Genomic DNA, 18,222 nt, shown 5'->3' on the forward strand with positions numbered 1-18,222 from the left:
GAGTTAAGGTTCCTGGCCATCACTCTTTTTTACGTTTTAGATGTTTCTCTTCCTTCCTAACAACATATGACTAAACCACTTAAGGAAGCTTCAGATGTGAAGCAGGAGGAAAGGAAGCAACTAGGCTGCCTCTGAGATAAATATGTAGCAAATCGCTTTCCTCTCCTCTGAATCTCTTTCCTTTTGGCTACAATGGGTGTGACTTTCTTTCATATTATAGCTATTCTAAAATTCATGTTTGCAATATAGGAAATAAGAGAAATAATACCACAAAGCCAACAAAGCATAAATAATGAAGAATATCTCATACTCTAGCCCAGGTTACTAAAGTTTTGCAATGGAATTTCAGGCAAACCCAGTTAGAAACTGTTTTGTTCGGGGCACCTGGGCGGCTCATTCACTTAAGTGTCCAACTCTTGATTTCAGCTCAGGTCATGAACTCACAGTTCCTGAGGTCGAGCCCCACTTTGAGCCCCACATCCTAACAAGCCCCTTGAAGAGCCCCATGTCAGGCTCTGCACTGAAAGCATGGAGTCTTTTTGGCATTCTCTCTCTTCCTCTCTGTCTGCCCCTCACCCTTCTCTCTCTCTCTCTCTCTCTCTCTCTCTCTCTCTCTCTCTCTCTCTCTCAAAATAAATAAATAAGCATTAAAAAAAAGAAACTGCTCTGTTTGCTATTACTCCCTATACATACATTTTCAGTAACCTAATTCAGTTACCTCAGTAACCTTTGAGGAAAAGGTTGACTATGCCAAAGCAAATTTCAAACATTTTTGGGTGTCCCAGCAAAATCCATCACAATAGGATCTAAATTTCCCTAAAATCCATTATAATAATATGTTTCCCTAAAACTTGATCTCATTGACCACCATAGGTCTGTATTTCTGTCGGCCAATTCTTCAAGAGGAACGGCCACCTTTTGACTGTGAGCCATCGATAAATAATGTCTCTAGCAATTGTTCCAGAACCTCAATTTCCTCTGATCCACTTTTTTTTTTTTTAATCAGAGTCCTTACTCATGAATCCTGGCTTTTGGTTCTATATCTCCTTTAACAGCTTAAGTGTGCACCTTAAATGCTGGCTTTGCAGCATAGCATTTCCTAAATAAATATAACTTGAACTCACTCTTCTGGCTCTCTCCATTTTAGGTTACCATGAATACAGGAAGTTTTATGCTTTTTGGACCAAGCACATTTCAGCCTCAAACAGAAGAAAAACAGACATTAGTTACTTATCTAATTACTAAAACTTGAATTCCACTCTTGACTGAACCTTTCCATTATTCTGCTCACAGCATTTTTTTTTAAATGAACTCCCGGGGCGGCTGGGTGGCGCAGTCGGTTAAGCGTCCGACTTCAGCCAGGTCACGATCTCGCGGTCTGTGAGTTCGAGCCCCCCGTCGGGCTCTGGGCTGATGGCTCAGAGCCTGGAGCCTGTTTCTGATTCTGTGTCTCCCTCTCTCTCTGCCCTTCCCCCGTTCATGCTCTGTCTCTCTCTGTCCCAAAAAAATAAATAAACGTTGAAAAAAATTTTTTTAAAAAATAAAATAAAATAAAATGAACTCCCAGTATTAAATACTGTTATTTTATTACCTCCTCTCTTTTCCCTACTTCTTAATCTTTTTAATGTTTCTTGGATCCTAGGTTCTCTTAAGCACTCTATGGCATCACTTGTTCTTACTATAGTTTCTACTTGACCAATTGCCAAGTCACTAATGACAAGATACAAAAATAACAAAAGAATAGTACACCACATAAGTGAGCTGAAGAGACTACAAAAGAAGCCACCAGAAGATGGAACAACAATTTTACACAGAAGAAGTAAAGATTCAAAGATGAATCTTATGATTAAGGATCATTTCAATTACTCTAAGAAATTGAGCTGAAGACAGCTTCTATAAGGTCTTATGAATAGTAGCTATAAACAGTGTAAAATCATCAGACAATGTACAGATTTATAGACTATGAAAGAATAGTTCTTAATAACATTAATTGTGATGTGGTTAGCAAAATTATCAATAATATTAACAGCTTTAGAAAACTCCTTATAATGAATATATATCCCCAAATTCCTTAACATTTAAAATACTTCCAAAGACCTGACAATGACATATTCTATGTAACTTCACAGATATTAAATAAAATACCTCTACAATATGAATATTTAATTCCTGTTTATGCACATAGTCATTTGCCATAATACAATACATATCCATGTATGTATATTAGATTTTGCATATGGATATATGACTATGTGTATATACATATATCTGTACATGAATGTGCAAGTACTTTATAAATATATATCCAAATTGGTTATATACAACATTCAGTGAAAGTCTCCTCTGCATAAAGCACATAAAAAAGCATGTGACATGCCTGAAACCAGTGAGTTTATATTCTATATAGAGGGCCAAAAGACACTTCATATGAACCTTATACTTTTATAAAGCATCTCATCTAGAGCAAATGAATATAGTCGGCACTGTGTGCTACTGAGGAAAAAGTTTTGAATAGGATATATTGGCCTTTTAAATCTATATTTTTATTCAATGGATAATTTCTGTGGGTTTTAAGGGCTTGAAGATATTCCTCTGCTACTTCTAAAACACATGTCCTCAATAACACTGAAATCAGACAAATGACAGTCTGCACCTTTTGTAGTCTTTTCTAATCATGTTAATAAAATGGAAATATTTATAGTGCAAGTTACTTAGAAACAGGTCTACATGTGAAGGGGTTTATTTATCACAAACAGTGCATTACACATTATTATAAGTTTGATCTAGTAATTATACTAGAATGTCAAGTCTTCATTTCTACTATTATTTAATGTCAAAAAAAAAAACTTCTAAAGATAAAAAAAAAAAGTTTGCGCTTTTTTGCACAAACTCTGGTGTCAGAAGACCTGGAGTTAAGTCTTAGCAATGTCACTCAAATGTGTGGCTTTTGGTAAGTTAGTTAACCTATAAAAGGTTTCCTCTTTATAAAAATGACATGAAAACACCTATCTTACAGTGCTGTGGAGAATAAATTACAGAACACATGCAAAATATCTAGCAGAGCACCTGACAGCAGTAGGCAGTCAATAAATAAGTTTCTATTTCCGATGTGTCCTCAAAGCAAGACATAATTTATCATAAAACACTGAATGAATATTATACTACATATAGTATCATTAGTTTTCAATAAACTAAATATTTCTTTGTTTTCAACTGCTATGAAGATATTTTACATTACTATTAATAACTATTTGCAATAGGTGATATGAGAAAATATATATGCAAGGCATAAAATTACAAAATGGTTGTGATAAGAATAATGTACCACAAAATTATATTTGTATTTTGTTATCATATGACTTTTCTTACATCAAGAAAACCTCAAGCAGAATATTAACAATATAATGAGAATATTTAAAAGGGAATGAAGAAACTTTTACTATTGATACATAAATTACAACTATAGTATCTTAAATAAAAATATTTAAAGGTAAGTAATAAACTAACCATACTTACATGTTTCCAATGTGCAAGTTTTCCTGTTCTATTGGTTTCAGGCTGAAGAAAGAGATGCTTAAAGAGACTGTCTTCGTATCCTTTAGGTATAAAAGTCCACTTTGTTTCACATTCACCAATAAATTTCTCCTGATCCTTTTTATGCAACAAGGGGCTGAATATAAGAGTGGGTCGGGGGGGGGGGGGCGGGGAGGAAATTGTCATTTAGTTTTTTTGCCATTAAAAAAAAAAGAAAGAAAACTACTCATGAATTCACTTACATCTTTAGAAAACATGCTGCTAAATTTAATGTAATATTTGTTTTCATATTAATACTACATAAAAAACTACTTAGGCACTAAAGTTTACTCATCATCATTCATCAAGGGATGAATGGGTGCTGAGAAATCTCTGGTGATATGGATCCACAAACAGTTCTGTACTCATGTCTGGCTATGTATTTTATAATATAATGGCAAGGAGAACATGACACAGTTATCTACAGAAATATAAGGTAACCATTATGAACTCTTTTTATTATTCTTCTCCAGTAAAGAAGTAACCCTATCTCCATCTATAAAAATTACTCTAGAGCAGTACTGTCCAACATAATACAATGTATGCCATCAAATAATTTTAAGTTTTCTATTAGTCACAGTAAAAAATGTAAAAGAAAAAGAGGAGATTAATTTTAATTTTGTTTAAACCAATATGTCCAAAATATTATCTGATAAATGGCATCAACAAACTAATATAAAACTTAATTGTAAAATACTAAATATTTCCCCTGTAAGATCAAAAACAAGGGAAGAATGTCCTCTCTCACCCAACCTACTCATCATTGCATTGGAAGTCCTAGTCAGTCTAATAAGGCAATAAAAAGAAAACCATAGACCAATCTCAGCTTTGAATACAGATGCAAAAATTCTAAATATTAATGAAAAGATCCAACAATATAAGGAAAGAATAAGAACAATATGATCAACTATTACAAAGCTCATTATATAGGCAAATTAATGGAAGAAACATGTCTGTGTATACAAACAGATGCAGAAAAGGTATTAGATAAAATTTAACAGCCAATCTTTACTTTAAAATTTTTGTAAGAGAGGATATCAAAGTACACTACTTCAATATCATGGAGACAATTTACCAAAAAATCAGTAACATTTATTCTATTTGATGAAATTGTAAAGTCATTTGAATTAAAATGATGGACGAAGTAGGAAGTTTACAGTTACCATTATTATTAATTAGCAGAGGTAAAACAAAACTAAAAGGAAAGCATTTTTTTTCCATTTTTCAAATTTTTAAAGTGAGCTCCATCTATTCATTTCTTCATGCAAAATACTTTCATTGATGATCTACAAATTAGGGTAAAATATATTAAGAGAATAAAATGTATAATGGCTTAAATAATGTAAAAGTTAACTTTGCTCTAATGATGACTAGAGTAAGTTGGTGGCGCAGCTCTGCTCTGCTAAAGTCATTCAACCTTCCCTCACCACTATCAGAGACACTGTCGGCAACCCACATATCCAATATGTTACTCCAGCCCCTCGAAGTGAAAAACATGAAGACAAAGGGATACAACTATCATTTAAGAACTTCAAGCAGCACTTGTACTAATTACTTCTGCTCACTTACAAATGTAACAAGTCAAGAAAACACAGGATCCCTTCCCCAGCTGGTCCCAGTTGAGGCCTACAGTATCATTCCAAGAAATACCATAGCCTAGATCCATGTTTTAGAGAATCTATTCCAAGCAAGAATGTCTGGGAGATCTTGGACTTCCTTCCTCCTCTCAGAATTCACTTATAAGGCAGAAGCTCTAACCCAGGTGCAATAGGTAGAGAATACTGGAACCCTGAGAGCCCTTGCCCTCAGCAAGTGATAAACAATTAAAAGGAGCGGGTACCTCCAAGAGAGTAGCAACTCTCTTACAGCTAAACTGTAAACCATCTTGAGATTTACCAGAGAGAACCAGGAGAGGGGACAGCTAAGAAAAGCCCTTCTGGGATCTGAACAAACTGTAAAACCTGGCCTCAAAGATTACTTTTATAAAGAACCCACTTTTAAAAGATCACACTATGGAACAATTTATTTTCCAGGGAATTTCTGAAAACAATAGAGTAGTCAGCTGGCAACTAATGAAAGCTAGTAATAGTTGTGACATCAAAGGAGTTCAGAACGGCTTAACAGAGAAATCAGAAAAAGAGACGATCAAAGCAAGCCCTACTAAAATCATTGTCATGCCAATGGTGACCGCACCTGGCTAAAGGTTTGCCCTCTAAGGAGAAATATCAGAGGCTCCACAGTGCAAGGGAAATAAAATTTACTAAAATGGTTTACCCAAGTTATTAAACAAATAAATAAGGCCTGGGTGAGATGTTCAGTAACAAGGGTAGTTACAATATACTATTTAAAATGTCCAGTTTTGGGGCGCCTGGGTGGCTCAGTCGGTTAAGCGCCCGACCTCAGCTCAGGTCATGATCTCACAGTCCGTGGGTTCGAGCCCTGCATCAGGCTTTGTGCTGGCAGCTCGGAGCCTGGAGACTGCTTCTGATTCTGTGTCTCCCTCTCTCTCTCTGCCCCTCCCCTGCTCATGCTCTGTCTCTCTCTGTCTCAAAAATAAATAAACGTTATAAAAAAAATTCAAACAAAATAAAAATAAATAAATAAATAAATAAATAAATAAATAAATAAATAAATAAAATGTCCAGTTTTGGGGGCACCTGGGTAGCTCAGTTAGTTAAGCATCTGACTTTGGCAAAGGTCATGATCTCACGGTTTTGTGGGTTCGAGCCCTGCATCAGGCTCTGTGCTGACACCTCAGCGCCTGGAGCCTACTTCGGATTCTGTGTTTCCCTCTCTCTGCCTCTCCCCTGCTCACACTCCATTTCTCTCTCTCTCTCTCTCTCTCTCTCTCAAAAATAAACATTAGAAATTTTTTTAAATGTCGTTTTCAACAAAAACTTATGAGACAGGCAAAGAAAAACAAAAGTGTAACCAAAGAGTAGGCCTTTGAAACTGCCTTTAAAAGGGTACAAATGACAAACATAACAGATAAACACTTCAAGGCAACTATTATAAATATGTTTAAAGGAAATAAGCCTCAAATAAGCAAAGAAATGTATAATGACAAGGCTTTTTCAAATAGAGATTATTAATAAAGACACAGAAATTATAAAACAGAACCAAATGGAAATTCTGCAGTTGAAAAGTATACCAACTGAAAGTTTTGCTAGAGTAGTTCAACAGACTTTAATTGGAAAAAGGACAAAACTCAGAAAACTTGAAGAGATAAAGATTATGCTGATAAACAGAAAATAATGAAGACAGATGAACAGACCCACAAAGAAATGTGGAGTACAATTAAGTCCATCAACATATGAATAATGGGAGATAGAAGAGGAAAATTAGAAAAAACACAGGAAAAAAATATTAGAAGTGTTAAAACATTCTGAAATCTGATGTAAAACATTAATCTATACATCCAAGAGCTAAAAAAAAAAAAAAACTAAAAGTACAATAAACACATTATAAACACATCCAGACACACCATAGTAAAATAGTAGAAATGCAAAAACAAAGGAAAAAAAAAAACACAAAGGGAAAATCCTGAAAACAGCAGAAGAAAAAGGACTAGTCATGCACAAGGGAACCTGAATAAGATTAACTGCTGACTTCTCAGCAGAAACAATTGAGGTCAACAAGCACTACTATGACACAAAGTACTAAAGAGAGGAGGAAAAAATCTTTCAAACAAGAATTTTATATACATATAAATGTATTCATACATATGTAAATATAAGTGACAGATGTCATTCTTGACTTTGTTCTCCCACGCAAGAACGACTAACAACTATTCATGGACAAAACACCATTGAGAGAATCCTAGAACAAAAGGAAAAGCTGAATCACATCTCCCAATATACCACAAAGACCACGACAGAATGCATTAGAAAGGTAAAAGGAGTGGCTATATGTGAACAGCAATCCTTTTCCTTTAGACCAGTGCAGCACCACACTGAGAGGTCTCCCCTGAGCCTATAGCTCTTTCAGTGGGTAAGAGAGCCCAGGGGTAACATCCAGCCCCTGTAGTGTTTGTGGGTCACTTTGTGGAAGCCCCTACTCTGGTCTTACCCTATGGGGATTACAGGGGAGTCTGTGGTGCTCAACTACTGGGAATCTGATTGTGACAAAGCAGGGTGGGACCAGCACTGGAATCCTGGCAGACTGAATTCCTACCTGAGCCCAAATGGTAGTCCCAAACAATGTTTTTGCTCATTTGCAGAATCAAGTCAGTGGCACAATATGATCAAGGACCTGGCAGGGTACAGGTTTGCCTCATTTAGGCAGTCAGTCAGACAAGGAGGTTTGCCAGTCAGACAAGGAGGCTCTGGAGGCTGGTACGCTCATGCCAAAGAGCTAAGTCATAGCCCCACCACTTTAGAGCATGGCTCCTGGCATCATCTGGCAGTAAGGGAACACTAGCAATGCTCAAGCTAAGAGGTATATGAGCAGAGCGGATCACCCCCAGAGTAAATGTAGCACCCAGTATAGATAGTTCCCCTGCTTTGCCCAATTAAGGGAGTTAATTCATAGCTTCTCTACTGCTCACTGTAGTTCCTGGCCTCTCCCAATGGGAAAGCCTATTTAGAAAAATTGAGGAGTTGTCTAAGGTGGGTCCACGCACAGGAGAGCAGTCATAACCCACATGCTGCAAAGCATGATTCCTGCCCCCCCCCCCACCCCGACAGGAAGGGATGGTGAGAATACTCAGAAGCCTCTCTGTGACCTAGCAAAAACAAGGGGCAGGCAGGTAATGCTGACTGACCCCTGAGGAAAGTGAGTAGTCCTGTTCAGCCAGGGAACTTGCAGTGTGGGGCAGTTTGGGGCCACAAAGAGCCTTACTTCTTTGGAGCTGCTTCTCCCACTACACCTGGGCAAGGAAATTAATTTCTGGTACCACTCATTGCTGAATACAGGCTTCAGCCTGCCCAACCACAGAATATTACCAGAGCACACAAGAAGCTGTGTAGCCCACCCCATAGCTTTACTTATAGTGGCACATGAATAGAGAATAGAGCTCATGACTTTCCTTGTCTGCGGGGCAAAACTGGAAGCCTCACCTGACTAGGATATTCACTCACACTCTTGCCTGATTCAGATCCCCAAATAACGAGATGGGCAGGTCCTGACTCCTATTCTACTGTCCTGCTAGGGCAGAGAAACTAATTCAAACTACTGCAGAGTATACTACCAAATCCCAACCAACTAGTAAATCTAACCAGAGCCTGATCCAGGCAACCACAGAGCCTACACTACAATCTCACTTGGGCAGGAAACAAACCCAGCAGTTCTGTCTAGCTCTTCTAAGCCAATGGTACACCCTCAGAGCTAGAATAGTTGCCTCCCCCAAAATAGACCCTAAAAGCAGTCACCACACCCAGTCCAGCTGTCTAGGGACAGTCCAACGACATTATCAGCAGTCATATCCAGACACCCAGTCTGAGCTGTCTAGGGAAGTTTCTCTGTCAAAGTGAATCTATAAAGTCTGGAAAAGGAGACTGTTTAACCAAATGTGCAGATACCAACGTAAGGAATGAAAGATGACAAAAATCAAGTAAATATAACACCACCACAGAAACTAGCAAAGCTCCAATAACTGGCCCTAAAGAAATTGGGATCTATGACCTGTCAGACAAACCATTCTGAGTTATCCTCTTGAACAGCTTTTAAATGGTATACATGCAGACTCACTCACCCCAGGGCGCAATGCAGAAGTGGTCCTTTGGAAACCGCCCAGACTTCTGGTGGAAGAGACTCATTTCCTAATTCTAAAACACTGGGTCTGAGGGGCAGGGACCTATTGGATTACTCTCCAGTATCAGAGGCTAGTGGATGACCTCTTCCTGCACGCCCTCTCCCTTGCTAAAGCTGAAAGATGCCATCTTTCCCCAACCCCCTTTCCTGTGATGTCACCCTTAATGCTTCTTTCCTTTCCTTTTTCTTCTTTTCTATTTCTTTCCTTTTTTTGGTGGATGCCATCTTTGTACTTTCTTTCTACTGCATTCCAGAACACCAGTATATCCCAGAGGGCAGCTTCTACACATATCTGGTGCTCCAGTTTTTATATCTAGTGACATGGTTTTTATAGCTGCCACCTAATGGATGTCCCTTGATCACCTGGCTATGGAGATAAAGGTGGACCTGAGTTCTTAGGTCCCATGAAACTACAACAATTGAAGAGAAAGTTCTTGGCAGACTACAAATCCCAGGGCATTGAACAGATAGCACACTGAAACACACTGCCCATCTTTCTAAACAAGAGGCTATTTCCTTTTCCAGGAGATTTGGCCTGAGGGGCAGGTTTCTGGTTTAGCACAATTATAGGAACGTCTTTAGAAGTCCTGAGAGAATTAAGGGCAGTGGATATAATCTTTGCACTGTCCCTCTGCTTTAGTTCAGTTAGCTTTAGTTTAGTTAGTTTAGTTTGGTTAGTTTAGTTAGTTTAGTTAGTATCTTCCAGAAAGGAGCATATACCCTTTTCTGGTGCCCTAATTTTTGCAGTTGCTTTCAGGGGGCATCTCTATATTGACTGGTTCTCATAACCTGTAGGGCTTATACTCATGGGTCCCACAGGAATGTAACAAATGGAGTAAAAGCTCTTAAACAGTACCACACCCAGATCACAGCACAAAGCAACAGATACAGGAGTTCAATCTTTCTGTTAAAGAGACCTATTAGCTTCAGGCTATATAGATTCAGCCTGAAGGGCAGTCTTCTAATTAAAGACAATTTAAGGATTGACTGTAAACATTTCCTGAGACCTGGAGGAAGGATACCAACCTCATGCCCACTCCCTCCACCATGCTCTACCAGAGCACTAGCATCTCTCAAAGTAAGCTTTCATACAAGTCCTTTATCCCTTGATGCCTTGGTTTCTATGGCTGCTGCCCAGGGGACACCCTTTGATCACCAGGATCTGGTGGCTGGGGGTTGGGAGACGAGCTTGTATTCCTGGGTCTCAAGAGACTATAACAATCAGAGAGACAATTCTTGGCAGATTAGAATCCACAGAACACTACACAGATAACAGACAGAAACACATCCCCAGACTTTTTGTAAAAGAGACTTACTTGCTAGTCATGGAGTTTCAGACATAAGGGCAGATTGTAGGCTTGGCACACATCTAAAGGCCATGGAAGCTCTCTCAGGGAATACAGGTTAGGTATGCCATCTTTGCCTTCTCCCTCTGACTCACTACAACTTACATGTATCTCCCAGAAAGGAACTTGTATATTCATCTAGAGTCAATATTGTTGCCAGTGCTACCAGGGAATATGTCTAGATCACCAGGCTCAAGGGCTTAGCAGAACTTATGATTGCAGTACATAGTATAGTGTATATTTGCGTTATTTAAAAGCTACTGTCTGAGTGGCACCTGGGTAGCTCAGTAGGTTAAGCATCTGACTCTTGATTTTAGCTCAGGTCATAATCTCACAGTTTACGAGTTCGAACCCTACATCTGGCTCTGCACTAGCAGCATGGAGCAAGCCTGCTTGGAATTCTTTCTTTCTCTCCCTCTCTCTCTGTCCCTCCCCTACTCATTCTCCCTCTCTCTCTCTCAAAATAAATAAATAAACACTAAAAAAAAAAATTAAAAGCTGCTGCCTGAGGATCTGACTTCCAATCAGCCTGAACCTAGGTGTTGAATGAAATTCTCCCCTTTTGGACACTGACTGGTCTTGGCACACACTCAACTACTGGAAACTACATAAAATAGGCTCTTCGAACAATCACAAAGGTGTGAAAGACAACCAAGAGCTAGGGCAGGGTTGAAAAATAAGGTTCATATCTCACACAAGACCAATCCTCCAAGACAAGAAGAGGTAGCTATTTCATCTAATATGTAGAAACCAATACAGGGAGTCAAGCAAAATATAGAAACAGGAATATGTTCCAAATGAAAGAATAAGATAAAACATTGGGGCATAGGAGAGGAAATATTAATAAAATGGAGACAAATAATTTACCTGACAAAGTTCAGAGAATTGGTCACAAAGAGGCTAATCAAACTCAGGAGAAAAAATGGATTAACATGGTGAGAACTTCAACAAATAGAAAATATAAGAAAGTTCCAATCAGAAGAATTCAGTAACTACACCGAAAATATACTAGAGGGATTCAATAACTGACCAGATGAAGCAGAAGCAAGGATCAGTGAATTCAAACACAGGGCAGAGGAACTCATCTAATCAGAGCAGCAAAAAGAAAAGAATGAAAAAAAGTAAGTACAGATTCAAGAATTTATGGGACAATGTCAAGCAGACAAACATTTACATTATAGAAGTCTCGTAAGAATGAAGAAAGAAAGGGGCAGTAATGATATTTGAAGAAGTAATGGTTGAAACTTCCCTAATCTGGAAAAGGAAATATCCAGGTCCGGGAGACACAGAGAATTCCAACTAAGATGAAATCAAAGAGACCCACACCAAGACACATTATAATAAAAATGTCAAGGCTAAAAACCTTGAAGAATTTGAAGAAGCAGGTTTTTAAAAGCAGAAAGAGTGAAACAACCTGGTATGTTCAAGGAAGCCCCCATAACATTATCAGCAGATCTTTCAGCAGAAACTTTGCAGGCCAGAGGGAGTGGTATGATATACTCAAAGTGCTAAAAGTAGAAAATTCTCAGTCAGAATACTCTAACCAGAATACATCATTCAGAACTGAAAGAGAAATAGATAATTTTCCAGAGAAGCAAAAGCTAAAGGCGTCCATCACGACTAAACTTGCCTTACAAAAAATGTCAAAGGTATTTGCAGGCCAGAGGGAGTGGTATGATATACTCAAAGTGCCAAAAGTAGAAAATTCTCAGTCAGAATACTCTAACCAGAATACATCACTCAGAACTGAAAGAGAAATAGATAATTTTCCAGAGAAGCAAAAGCTAAAGGAGTCCATCACCACTAAACTTGCCTTACAAAAAATGTCAAAGGTATTATTTTATGCTGAAAAGAAAGGACATTCATTAGCGACAACAAAAAACAATAAAAACATGAAAGTACCTACCGCTCTTACTGGTAAAGGTAAATGTATAGAAATGGCAGTAGATTAATCACTTATATAGCTAATATGAAGGTTAAAAGATAAAGAAATAAAAGTAATAGTAACTACATGAATTAGTTAAGGAATGCATAAGATAAAAATGTAAAACGTGATAACAAAAACAGTGTGTAGGGGGAGAAGGGTAAAAATGTAGAAACTTAAAATTCTTTGAAACTTACGTAATCAACTAAAAAATAAGTTATTTTAAGTTGTTATATTTAAGCCTCCTGGTAGCCACCAAGCAAAACCTCTAAGGGATAAACAAAAGATAATGACAAAGAAACCTAAGCATATCACAAGAGAAAGTCACCACACCACAAAGGAACAGAACAAGAAAAGAAAAATAAACAGAACTACAAATCAAAACAAAACAGAAAACCCCACAAAAACAATTAACAAAACGTCAGTAAGTACTTTAAAGAGAGCACTTGTTGGGATGAGCACTGGGAATGTTATATGTAAGTGATAAATCACTAAATTCTACTCCTGAAATCATTATTACACTATATGTTAACTAACTTGGATTTAAGTAAAAATTTTAAAAATTAAAAATAAATGAATAAAAGCAAAGTTTTATTCCAAAAACATATTTATTTATTTATTTATTTATTTATTTAAATGTAAATGCATTGAATTCTCCAAAAGACATAGAATAGTAGAATGGATTTTTTTTTTTAAGACAAATCTATATACTGCCTATAAGAAACTTACTTCAGATGATACAAGATTGAAGGTGAGGGGATGAAAAAGGTAATCTATGAATACCAAGATATTCAAATGCAAACAAAGAGAAAGCTGGGGAAACTATATTTATATCAGACAAAATAGACTTTAAAACCTACTGTAGTGAGACACAAAGAAAGGCATTCTATAATGATAAAGAAGTCAATCCAAGAAGAAGATATATCATTTGTAAATATTTATGTACCCAACATAAAAGAACCTAAATAAATAAAACACATGTTAACAGACCTAAAGGGAGAAAGAGCAAAACAATAATAGTAAAGGACTTCCATACCTCCAGTACACCAATAAGTAAATCATCCAGACAGAAGATCAATAAGAAAACATCAACCTTAAATAAAATGTTAGGCCAGATGAACTTAACAGATGTATGTAGAACATTCCATTCAAAAGAAATACAATGCACACTTTTCTCAAATGCACATAGAACATTCTCCAAAATAAATCATATATTAGGCCACAATAGAAGTCATAACAAATTTAGAAGATTGAAGTCATATCAAGTATCTTTTCCAATGACAATGGTATAAAATTAGAAATAAATTACAAGAAGGAAACTGGAAAATTCACAAATATATAGACACTAAACAACATGCTACTGAACAAACAATGGGTCAATGAAGAAATAAAAAATAAAGTTAAAAATATAGAGAGTCAAAATAAAATGGATATACAATATACCAAGACTATGGGATACAGCAAAGGCAGTTCTAAGAGAAAAGTTCTTAACAATAAATGCTTACCTCAGAAAACAAAAAATAAAAATCTCAAATAAACTAAGCATGCACTTCAAAGAACTAGAAAAATAAGTACAAATGAACCCCAAATAGTAAAAGGAAGGAAATAACAAAGATCAGAGCAGAAATAAATGAAACACAGACTAAAAAGACAATAGAAAGGATCAGTGAAACCAAGAGCTGTTTCTTTGAAAACACAAACAAAACTGACAAAACTTTAGGTAGACTCATCAAGAAAAAAAAAGAGAGTACTCAGATAAAATCAGAAATGAAAGAGGTGTTGATGAACGATACCACAGAAATACTAAACGTGGTAACAGACTACTACATTTAAAGACTAACAAATAAGTAAGCCAAGAATAAATGGATACATTCAAAGCAACATACAACCTTCCATGACTGAATCTTGAAGAAACAGAACATTTGAACATACCAATCACTAGTAGGCAGAATTTGATTTAGTAATTTTAAAACTCCATACACACAGAAGTTCAAGGCAAGATGGCTTCACTGGAAACTTATACCAAACATTCAAAGTGGAATTAATACGAACCCATCTCAAACTCTTCCAAAAAAGAAAGAAAGAAAGAAAGAAAGAAAGAAAAGAAAGAAAGAAAGAAAGAAAGAAAGAAGAAACACTTCCAAACTCTACCAAACTCTATAAAGCCAGCATTATCCTGATACCAAAACCAGATAAGGACATCACAAGAAAAAAAAAAATTACAGGCCAATATCCCTGAGGAACATATATGCAAAATCCTCAACAAATTATTAGCGAACTGAATTCAACAACACATTAACAAGATTGGACACCATGATCAAGTGGGATTTATTCCAGGATTGTAAGTATGGCTCAACATCTGCAAATCAATCCAAATGATACACAACATTAATAAAACAAAGACCAAAAGTCATATGATCATCTGAATAGATGCAGAAAAAAAATTTCACAAAATTCAAAATCCATTTATGATAAAAATTCTCAACAGAGTGGGTATAGAGAAAATGTACCTCAACATAATAAGGGTCATATATGATGAGCCTACAGCTAACATCATACTTGATGTTGAAAAGCTGAAAGCTTTTCCTCTAAGATCAAGAACATGACAAGGATACCCATTTTTGTCACCTTTATTCAGCATAATAGTGGAAGTCTTATCTAGAGAAATCTGGCAAGAAAAAGACACAAAAAGCATTCAAATTAGAAAGGAAAAAAAAAACTGTCACTGTTTGCATACAACATTATATTATATATAGGAAACCCTAAATACTTCATCAAAAAACTGTTAGAATAAATGAATTCAGTAAAGCTAAAGGACACAAGACCCATATACAAAAATCTGTTGTGTTTCTGTACAATAACAGACTATCAGAAAGATAAATTAAGGATACCATCCCATTTACAATCACATCAAAAAGAGTAAAATATGAGGCATAAGCTTAAACAAAAAGGGGAAAAACGTGCACATTAAAACTGTAAGATATTAATGAAAGAAACTATAAAAGACTCAAAGAAATGAAAAGATATTCTTTGTTCATGGACTGGAAGAATTAATATTGTTAAAATGTCCATACTACCCAAAGCAATCTACATATTCAGTGCAACCCCTATCAAAATATCAATGGCAGAACTAGAACAAACAATTGCAAAATTTGGGCGAAACTATAAAAGATCCTAAATAGCCAAAGAAATCTTGACAGAGAAGAAGAAAGCTGGAGGCATCAGGCGTGCTGATTTCAAACTGCATTATAAAGCTGTAGTAATCAAGAATATGGTATTGGCATTAAGTATACACATAGGTTGATGGAAAAGAATAGCCCAGAAATAATGTTGGTATATATGGTAAGTTATTTTACAAAAAGGGAACCAAGAATATATGATGGTGAAAGGACAGTCTCTTTAATAAATGCTGAGAAAACTGAACAGCAACATGGAAAATAATGAAATTGGAGCACTATTTTACACAAAACACAAAAATTAAATCAAAATGGATTAAATACTAGAATATAAGTACTGAAACCATAAAATTCCTGGAAGAAAACCTAAGTGGCAAGCTCCTTGAAATGGTTCTTGGGGGGCGCCTGGGTGGCTCAGTTGGTTAAGTGGCTGACTTCAGCTCAGGTCATGATCTCTCGGTCCGTGAGTTCGAGCCCCGCGTCGGGCTCTGTGCTGACAGCTCAGAGCCTGGAGCCTGTTTCAGATTCTGTGTCTCCCTCTCTCTGACCCTCCCCCATTCATGCTTTGTCTCTCTCTGTCTCAAAAATAAATAAACGTTAAAAAAAAAATTAAAAAAAAAAAGAAATGGTTCTTGGTTTATAATATTTTAATGATAGTGTCAAATTCATTTACAACCCTAGTTTAAAACTTAAAAAGGAATGTAGTAAAAGTAACCATAACTTTTACTAATGTGTTATTAGTTGTTCAATATAAAAATATATAAATTGTAACATAAATAATCTAAATGTGAGGAGAAGTAAAAGTATAAAACTTAGGAGTTCTATGGAAGTTAAGTTGCTATGTGTTTAAACAAGGTGTTATAGTTTTAAGATATTTTATGTAAGCCTCATGGTAACCATGAGGAAAATACCTGTAGTAACTACAGTAGAGAACATGATAAAGAAATCAGATCATACTGATGCCAAAAGACATCAAACTTCAGAAAAAGACAGCAGGTAGGAAAAAAGGAATAATGGATCTACAAAACAACTATAAAACAAAATGGCAGTGGTAAGCCCTTGGCAGTAGTTAAGTCTTATCAATAATTAGTTTAACATAACTGGCTTAAATCCTGCATTCAAAGATATAGAATAGACACAAAAAGCACAAGATCCAACAATATGCTGCCTATAAGAGACTCACTTTAGCCTTAAAAACACACATAGCCTGAGAGTAAAGGGATGGAAAAGATACTCCAAGCAAATAACAACAATAAAAAGTGGCTATACCTATGTCAAACTAAACAGTCTTTAAACTAAAAATGTTATGAAGAGACAAAGAAGGTCATTATATCATGATAAAGGAATCAATAAATCAAAATATATATCAATTGGAAATACTTCCCAAAATTAAAGCCTTAATACATAAAACAAAACCTCTCAGAGTTAAAAGGAGAAATAAACAATACAATAAGAGTTGGGGCCTTAAAACCCCACTCTCAACAATAGATAGATCAATTCAGATGGAGAATCATTAAGGAAACAGTGAATTTGAACAATATTAGAGACCAAATGGACTTAACAGACAAATACAGAATTTTCTATTTGACAACAGTAGAATATATATTCTCCTCTTGTGCACCTAAAATATTTTCTAGGACAGACCATAAGTTAGGCCACAAAACAAGTCTTAGCAAATTCAATAAGATTGAAATCATACCAAGTAACTACTTTCACTACAATGGTATGACCCACAAAAGCACGATTGGAAAATAATAAATACATTAGAAAGTAAACAACATTCTATGAACAACCAATGGTTCAAAGAAAGTTAAAGGAAAATTTTTAAAAAGTATCTTAAGAGAAATCATAATGGGAACAGAACCTATCAACACTTATGGGATGCAGCAAAAACAGTTCTAAGAGAAGTTCATAGCAATAAATGCCTATCTTAAGAAGCAAGAATGGTCTCTAATAAACTATCTAACTCTACATCTTTTTTTTTAAGTTTTCTAATGTTTATTTATTTTGAGAGAGAGGAGGAGAGAGAGGGAGGGAGAAGGGGAAAGAGAGAGAGAGCGAGCATGAGCAGAGGAGGAGCAGAGAAAGAGGAAGAGAGAGAATCCCAGCAGAGAGAATCTGCACTAACAGTGTGGGGCTGGATCCCACAAACCTTGAAATCATGACCTTAGCTGAAATTAAGAGTTGGACTGAGCCACCCAGGCACCCATACCTAACTCTACATTTTCAGGAGCTATAAAAAGAAGAGCAAACTGAGCCATGGGTAAAAATGATAAAGATTAGAGCAGAAATAAATGAAATAGAGAACAGGAAAACAATAGAAAAGATAACCAACTAAGAGTTGGTTCTTTGAAAAGATAAATAAAATTGACAAACCTTTAGCTACAAAAAAAAAAAAAAAAAAACAAGGAAAAAAAGAGAGAGGACCCAAATCAACAAAATTATAAATGTA

General features: G+C 36.1%; 1 protein-coding gene across 9 annotated transcripts in view; it reads right to left on the reverse strand.

Moving 5' to 3' along the window:
* Positions 1 to 18,222, reverse strand: part of LRRIQ3 (leucine rich repeats and IQ motif containing 3) — a 367,465-nt gene that overhangs the window by 234,050 nt on the left and 115,193 nt on the right. For all 9 annotated transcript variants that reach the window (XM_045036014.1, XM_003990225.5, XM_045036013.1 and 6 more), the window contains one exon: positions 3,517 to 3,670. In XM_045036014.1, the coding sequence (XP_044891949.1) occupies positions 3,517 to 3,670 (154 nt within the window). The remainder of the gene's footprint in view (positions 1 to 3,516; positions 3,671 to 18,222) is intronic.

The sequence above is a fragment of the Felis catus genome, chromosome C1, assembly GCF_018350175.1.
Source record: "Felis catus isolate Fca126 chromosome C1, F.catus_Fca126_mat1.0, whole genome shotgun sequence".
Lineage (NCBI taxonomy): Eukaryota > Metazoa > Chordata > Mammalia > Carnivora > Felidae > Felis > Felis catus.